The 8,457-nt window shown below is 41.2% G+C and overlaps 1 protein-coding gene and 1 long non-coding RNA gene across 2 annotated transcripts in view; one reads left to right on the top strand and one right to left on the bottom strand.

Moving 5' to 3' along the window:
- The first annotated feature begins 1,012 nt into the window (after positions 1-1,012).
- The window catches only part of itga10 (integrin, alpha 10), a 48,847-nt gene continuing 41,402 nt past the window's right edge, over positions 1,013-8,457 (top strand). The window contains exons 1-2 of the mRNA XM_082149968.1: positions 1,013-1,353; positions 1,907-2,159. Of these exons, the coding sequence (XP_082006094.1) occupies positions 2,108-2,159 (52 nt within the window). The 5' untranslated portion in view covers positions 1,013-1,353; positions 1,907-2,107. The remainder of the gene's footprint in view (positions 1,354-1,906; positions 2,160-8,457) is intronic.
- LOC309484350 lies at positions 5,684-7,113 on the bottom strand. The gene is made up of 3 exons (XR_014200853.1): positions 6,746-7,113; positions 5,956-6,675; positions 5,684-5,857 (listed from the first exon to the last, which is right to left on the bottom strand). It is a non-coding gene; the product is annotated as an uncharacterized lncRNA (long non-coding RNA).

Raw genomic sequence — 8,457 nt, 5'->3', positions numbered from 1 at the left:
AATAACTGCACCTAAAATGTTTTCAAACATTAGAGTTTCTACTTTGTTTACTTAAGAGACAACAACATTGTCAGTTAATAGCCTACTTAAAGTTAAAATATGACACATGAAGTGTGAAGAAAACAAAGAAAAATCAAGTTTTCAAAAAGGTCAGATTTCGTTGTTCATTAATTTTCAATTAAGCTTTAATTTTGTGTAGATATGCAAAAAAAAAAAAAAAATTTTTGCATATTGGCCTATGAAATGAAATTACAAACATTTTAAAATGTGGTGAAATTATATTGTGATGGAAATTTGGTGATGGAGAGGAGCGAACAAGCAAATAAATTACAGTAATAACCCTATAAGTAGGAAAAAAGAAATAAGATACAATTGTTGCTTTTTTCATAGACCTCTTACTCAGGCAAAACTAAATGAGTTTTCTGGGTTGTGGTGAACCCAGACATGACCCAAAGCACTACAATGTTTTGACAAAGTCTTAACATAACAGAGCTGATAATATATGTGGCGTGACTGTGGCGAGAGAACAAAATCAACCCAATCTTGCTTTTTTAAATAGAAGGTCAGTCTGCTTTTCATGTTTCCGATGCTCTTTTATTGCGTTAATGCGCATTGATGCGTTGGAAAACATGTGACAACACGATTCTGTTATAAAAACAAAAGGTTTATCTAAAGGGAAGGGCAAACTAATTGGTCTCTGTTATCGTAACCAGAATCTACTTGGAGTTGGCAAATCCATAATATATTTGTTATTCGATTCACTCCGGTTGGAAACTGTAATACTATTTCTTTTCCCCTCAAATCTTTCCAACAAAACCGCATCTGATGTAGGCTACTTCATGTACAATAAGAGTAAAATAAAGCGTGTGTGTGTGTGTGAGAGAGTGTGTGTGTGTGTGTGTGTGTGTGTGTGTGAGTGAGAGAGAGAGAGAGAGGTTTGTGGGCTAGGCTCAAAAAAAGGGTCCAGTTTACTGAGGGAGACTCATGGTGCAGAATCAAGGCGCTCTTTAATTTTTCTAGTAGGCTAGGCTATATATTGGATACACGGAGCGGTCGAAGGAAAGCAGCCAGGAAGGCAATTTAATAAATTTCACCTCAGGAAAATAATATTTATGATAAATTCCACATTTCATATCTAAAGGATAAAGGCTTCTGTAACAACATTGAGAGAAAATCCCTGGATAAAGTATTTTTGTCGGTTGTTGTTTTGTGAAAGAATTTATTTTGGGAACCGCTCGTTTGCAAGAGCTGGACTAAACTCATGCGCGCGCTTATTTAACGACAGCAGGTGTTGGAGGCGCGCAAACCTGGATTTTGATTAGCATAATCGTTGTTTATGTGGGGAACAAGACGGTAAGTTAACCTACGTTTTTAATTTGTTTGTTTATCGAGTTTTTCTTAATAGCTACCGTTAAACTTCGTGTTTGCACAAATGCTGAAAATTAGCCTATGTCATGACTTGACCTCAAGTTGTTTCAAACAGTCTTATTTTCTTCAGTGAGACACAAAATCAAAGTTTAAGTCAGTATCCACTTTATTTAAATATAAAAAAGTACACTGACAGTGTCAGTTCCTATAACAGTCTGCCTATCATCTCCATTTGTGCTTCCCTAAAGGAAAAAAGGTCGGTTTTGGAAATTTGGAATAACATAGGGTGTGAATTTTAAATTAGTTAATTTTCATTTTAGGTCCCTGTAGTTTGCCATTTATTTATCATTTATAATTATTAGAAACTTATGAGCGAAAATCGATGTTGTTATTATGAAATAACACACTATTCCGTGTAGGCCTATTGTTAGGCTACTTATTACATGGTCAAACGATTTTTAAATACTTGTTTGAGCCAAAATGAGTAAAAAGGTGCGACAAGGCCAGAATATCATACAGTGATGTCTTTCATGCACAGGGAATGTGAGAGCGGCGCGCGTGCTGCGTACTGCACTGTGAGCGCGTGAATTACAGTATGCCACTGGAGAGGAAGCACATCTCCACCTGAGAGAACACGCGCGTGCACCCCCTGCCTCCGTGCGCGCGCTGTATTTACAATCACTGCTGACATTTCCAAATTGAAGAAGGAGAAAAATACACTGAATCACATAACTGGCAAATGGAGATCCACAAGTACCTGCTGTTGTTAAAGATCACTGTTCTTCTCAAAGGTGAGTTTAACCATGTTAGGCATGTGTGTTTGTATTGATTTGTGCTGTATACCCTCTCAGTCACGTGATGTTCATGTAGTATAATTTCTTAAATAATTTAAAACATGCAAATAATGTAAGTAAAAGCATTTGAAGCTGTCATCTGTAAGATCTCTGCACTTACAAGACGTGTACTGTTTTGACGTGTTGCGTGACTCCAAGGACATTATTTGTTCAGCTAAAGTCTTTTCTACCACATGTTTTCTACCAATGTTGTATAGAGTAATTACTAATTAAAGTGTAAAGCATGAAAATGTTTAATCTAATCACAACAACATCACTTTCCTTGCAGTAGTATTTTTACTGGAATTACTTGCAATATAGAGTTATATTGTCTTTTAACCGACTTCATCTAGACATCAACAGATCAAACTATTATGAGGGAGACTTTTGTTTAAATTCACTGAAAGAAACTAAGATTTTAGATAAAGTAGCCTACTTATCACGGCACAATTAGGTCACATATCACATAGCAAATTACTGTAAATGCTATGGCTTTATGGACCACAACAGATATAGTCGAAGTATTTCCAGACTTTAGAAGTGCAATGCCTCTAGCTGTATTGTACACACTTACTACCTATTATACATATTCTGCATGACATGTTTATATACAATTTGTTACCTAGACTGCATACTGTAGGCATTGGTGTCTGTTTTTGTGCATATATGCTGCTGTGGCTGCTGATAGATTCTGCAGATGCTCAGTGATGAGCAAGCTGTCTTGTGTTTTGCTATGTTCTTCTGTGCTTTAGATAGAGAACACAGGTGTGGACTCTGGGAATTCCACCCCCTTTTACCCCCTCATCTCTCCTGGCATTTCTCACTCTCAAGCCCCCCACTCCACCCCACCCCACCTCACTCCACCTCTTGAGAGGGTTGATTGAGACATTACATGAAAAACAGGGGCAACATAAGGCAGTTAAGGAAAACAGTAGACAAGAAATCCACTCAAATGGTTTTTAAAGTGTGTGGAGCAGATATATTAAATCTGTTTGGAAAGAAGTGGGATTTAGAGTAAAGTGACATGAGAAACCAGTGTATATCCTTACACTGAAAGTGAGGATAAATGTGTGTCTGCATGGATATTTCATTGACCCAAAAATAGCTGTCAGAAACGAGAGAGACAATAGACAATATAGGGATAACTAAAGAAAAGAGAGTAATAACTAAACTGCACCATTTAAACTTCACAGTTTAAATTAAACATGGATAAAATTGTTTCCTATTTCAGTGGGTTTCTTGGTAACATGTTCTCTCTCAGTAATGTGTCCCATATGTGTTCGCATATTACTCACTGGCATGGCTGAACTGTACATACTGGCATGGCTGAACTGTACATTTACATTTATAATAAGACTCATTCAGTGTGACAGCGGTGGGTGAGAATTATTCTCTCAGTGTGGTTAAGGAAAACATTTATGTGTGTAATAGTGTATATGTGTGTTTTTGTATGTAAGGAGTGAGAGAATCTCTGCTGCTTTTCCAGACTGTTCACCACCAAGTTACATAAATGTTTACAGTTGTCATGACAGGGCCCTTTAGGCATGGACCAAGAAAACCCACAGAGCTGAAACAGAGGACCAAAGATACTCCAGAACTCTTTCACACACAGAAACAAACATTGAAGAATTGAGAGCAAAACAAGTGTGAACGAGAAGAGGGGAGTTTTGCTGGGTGATTTTGGATGAAGATAATTTGGAAGAGATAAATGTCCCCCAAAAGCCACTTTTGGACATTTAAGTCGCACTTAAACATGTCTGAATATCATTGGATCAGATGCTAGAACTCAGAATTTTTGCCATTTTAAATGAATGTATGAAGTCAGTTCACTTCATGTACAAGTATCCTGCAGAATAACCACAGGTGTAGTTCATCACATTAACTATGGACATTTTCCACTAACACATTGGTTCTCAACCTTTTTGACTTGAAGGCCGCCCACTGTCCAACACAATATCCTAACCTAAGATATTTCCTCTGCTATTTCTGCTGTAATTACGGCAGTGCTGCTTGGCCAATGAGAACTGGCTAAAAGGAGGTTGCATCCACTCCTTCAGATTTGTCTTTGAGCCGCGCAAGGGTCACCTACAAGCTCATTCCATTCACTTCGACTGACGGATTGCTGTTGTTATGGTGCAGTTTAGCAGTCTCTCTCCACACCTTGCAAAGTTAAGTGCAAAAAGAGCTTCCCTAAGCGTTTCAGCAATTTAAAGGAGCTACTTTCCTTTAAAATAGAAAAACACTGGCAGAGAGTGTCTTTTTAAAGATGTATTTCTGCCTGTGTGTTTCTGCGTGCAGTCGATATCTCTTGTCCTCGGATGACCACAATCTCTCTCACGTGTTTGAGTCGCACCTATACTGACACAGCATTCATGGATTCATGTCCTCACAGCGAGAACATGACCATGTCAACGTTGTGATCGCGACTGTCTTTTCTAGTAAAAGGAGTCACCTCAGCTGCTCCTTGTCCTGGTCTGTCTGTAATGCACAAGGTTGCGCCGGCTAGCGCTCAGGGTGATCTTCGGTCCAGGACTTTGCCCAGCAGTTCTCGGCAGAAAATAAGCAGACGGAGGCCATTAAACACATCTTGCCTCTGCGCGATTCCTCTGCAGGACGCAGAGGCCGCACACCGTGTCTATTCGTCGCAAAGCGCGTCCACCTGTGGCTGCCGCACATGCTCCACCGCAGACCGAGCAGCCCACCACTTATTCAGCCCTTGGATAGACCTTGCATTTCTATGGGCAGGGGATTCCCCAGAATAAATGTCCATGCGGGTTGTTGTCACAACAGACTGGCTGGGGTGCCATATGCAATGGGCACACAGCATCGGGCTCCTGGACAGGACCTTTACTACAGTGGCACATCAACTGCCTTGAGTTGCTAGTGATATTGCTGGCCCTGTGGAGGTTTCAACCGTTGATCCAAGGCAGTTTATGCTTACAACGCATGTCACAACTCGTTCATCTCGTCCTCTAGAGTCAGCTGTGACTGAGGTCGCTGTGGGTGACTTACATCCCAGTCTAACTCAATCGCGCAGCGGACTTGCTCTTGCAATGAGTTACGCTTCAGGGGGAGTGGAGAATCCATCATCAGGCGGTCCGGCTGATCTGGAGTTGATTCAATTCCTTGGAATCCTCCTATTGCCCTCTGTGGTATTCCCTGACCAAGGCCTCCCTCGACACGGATGCGCTGGCACACAGCTGGCCCCGGGGCCTTCGCAAGTATGCTTTTCTCCCTGTGAGCCTAATTGCACAGACATTGCACGGAGAACAGGTCTTCTTGTTTGCGCCATACTGGCTCACCCGGAATTGGTTCTCGAGCTCATGCTCCTTGCGACAGCCCCTCCCTGGCGAATTCTCCAGGAAGTATAGCCTCTCACTTTATTCCCCTAATGTATAGTCTCTCACTTTTTTTTTCTTCTATTTTAGAACACTTGATGATTATCTAATCAAAATCACAATATGTATTGTAGTGATAAAAAAAGAACTGAAATTGAATGCGTTTCTGATTTGTTTATGTTTCTGTCGGCTACATGAACATATCAATATTTAGAAAGCAATCATATCAATAGCTTTAAATTTGCAACTTCGCTGGCTAATGAATGCATAAAAGTGACCAGCTGGATATAAACTAATGCAAGTAGATGGTAACAATTGCTACATTAAACATTTGGGTCAGGTTTGCGTGTGTTTTTGTCACATTGTTTAAACCGCTTGAGGAAGCCACTACTAATGTTAGTCCTCTCAGCTTCGACGACAAACATACTGCTGCACTTTCTCTGCTAATGCAGCATCTAGTCAACAAATTAATTATTTTATAATGATATGGCAATATGTACTTTAGTGTTATGTATTCATACCGTTTCGCTGTCGGTGTTTTAAACGCGCATCTGAAGTGTCAGCGCTCTCCGTGAAGCGTGTTCTCTCCGTGCTGCGTGCAGCCTCACGTGTTAAAATAAACAATTCCAGGGGCCTCATTTATAAACGTTGCGTACGCACAAAAGAAGGCGTACGCCGCTCTCTACGCAATAATTGGTATTTATAAAAAGCAAACTTGACGGGAAAATGTGCGGTCCTTCACGCAAACTCTGACCCAGGCGTGAGAAATGGCGACACCGTCGGCAGATGGAAGAAACACGTGAAAGTGTGTGAAAGTGTGTGAAACTGTAGACCGTTGTGTAAAAGAAATGGCAATACTGCCTCTCATAAATAACATGAAGACTTCCAAGCAAGTCTTACAATTAACAGCCTACACGAACACCCGTTTGATCGATCTGCAGTGTAAAACAAACAAAATCAAACGAAGATTACAACAGAAATGCAAATTAACACATATTTGCAAAAAGAAAAGTGAAATATGTTCTGCAATAACATTGGCATGTTATGAGTTAAGAGGGGTCAGCTCCGGTGTCCCCTTTCCCCCACCCGTGGCAGACACACTCTGGCGATGGAGCGCTAGATGCTTTTTTGCATTTCTTTTTTATTTCGGCCACGGTCCGAGGTTGTGAGGCTGCAGCATTAACGGCGTCTGCAACTTTTGGCCACTCAAGTGCCTTTTTGGCATTAGTAATGCCCACACTGTGCCCTCCAAACAACATTTTACTCCTCTTTTCCACCTCGCCAACGATAATTTCTACTTCACATTGAGTGAAGTTACGTTTCTTGGTTTTCCTCTCTGTGTTTGCCATGATTTCGCAATCGATGAATATTAACTTGTGGGCGTTTCACGGACTATTTATGGGCAACTATGGGCGTGACATGAAGCCGCAAAAGCTGCGCTACATTTAGAATTGATTGTGATTTATTAAGGGAAAACTGCGTAGGATGTGCGTGCGCACGGTTTTATAAATCCGAATATTTCTGTGCGTACGCACGTCCTATGTTTCATCCGTACTCTGACGCAAATCCTACGCAAAGTTTTATAAATGAGGCCCCAGGTGCCAGTAATAGTTTTTATTTGGCCTCTAGAGGCCGCTCTCGCTCTGTATAATGCCAGCAGTCCCTTCTCAGCGCTCTCATACTGTGTAATGACAGCGCACCCTTCTCAGCCGCTCCAGCAACGGATGCAACCCGGAAAAACTATCGGTATGGATTTTTGCTGATAACCGATAGTTCCACCAAACAATTATTGGTACCGATATATCGGCAAAAGCGATTAAGCTGTTGACCTCTACCCTTTTCGAGACCAAGTGGATACTATTGTAACCTCCGTTCCATGTCCTCCTGCCACAAAGGGACACTGTCTCGACTCCTCAGCACAAACTTCAATGAGTGCCCCAATGAAAAGAATCCAAAAAGGAATTAAAGAAAATAAAAAGAATAATGACTTGTGAGCATAACTACAACAGAGGAAAAAGTGCAAAACAGGGATAAGGAGAAATATGAACACAAGAGAATTGTGGGAAGGCAAGTTAAGTTTTGTGAACATTTGGGCAGAAAAAAAGAATGAATTACAGAGCGTGTCCCATTTCTTCTTTGATCCATATGGATCCCCCTCCATGTTCTCTTCCACTGGAAAGAGAGAGAGAGTGAGAGACTAAAAGAGAGAAATGCAGGCTCCCTATTTGAGGTCTGTGGGGTTTGGTTCTCTGCCTGCCCCCTTTCTGAAAGCCTCCCCCTCTGCTTTTTGGGTAAACAATCCTAAGAAATCCACTCAGAGCACAACTTCACCCATAGTGAATGAGACCTCAGTGTACTTGTGGGACAAAACCGTATCACACAAAACAGAAAAAAATCCCTTCAGATAGGTTTTACTGTTGGTATTATGCTGGGAGTGTGATTGACTGGTCATCTTTGTTCCACACATCTGTTTTGGCCAATCGGGTTGTTTTGAATTACATTTGCCATGAGTTACAAATCCATGTGTGAACTTTCCCTTCAGCCTCTCTCTCTCTCTCTCTCTCTCTCTCTCTGAATCATATAAAAGCCAGGTCTGTATGTCATAACAGGGAACCACTATGTTCGGTAGTTATTGCAACCGACGCCCTTCCTTCTCTCTTTTGCCAACTCTTTTTCTCTGGCCTTTTCCTGCCTGTCTATCCATCCATCCATCCATCCAGTTCATTCATCAACTACAGCTGTTCTTTAATGCTCTTACTCTCCAGCATATAGGACACTTGAGATGCCAATATGAGTCGTTCTTCGGAGCCCAGGAAGTCACCTGTGGGGGGAAAAAAATCGGTGGTGACGGTTTTGCAATCCGTCCCCTCAGTTTATAAACAGTACTCACAAATTCTTAAACCGTTCCCTCGGTTTAA

Source organism: Leuciscus leuciscus (genome assembly GCF_965113295.1).
Source record: "Leuciscus leuciscus genome assembly, chromosome: 20".
Classification (NCBI taxonomy): Eukaryota; Metazoa; Chordata; class Actinopteri; order Cypriniformes; family Leuciscidae; genus Leuciscus; species Leuciscus leuciscus.
Note: the sequence above shows the minus strand (reverse complement) of the source record. Positions and strands in the feature narration are given on the sequence as shown.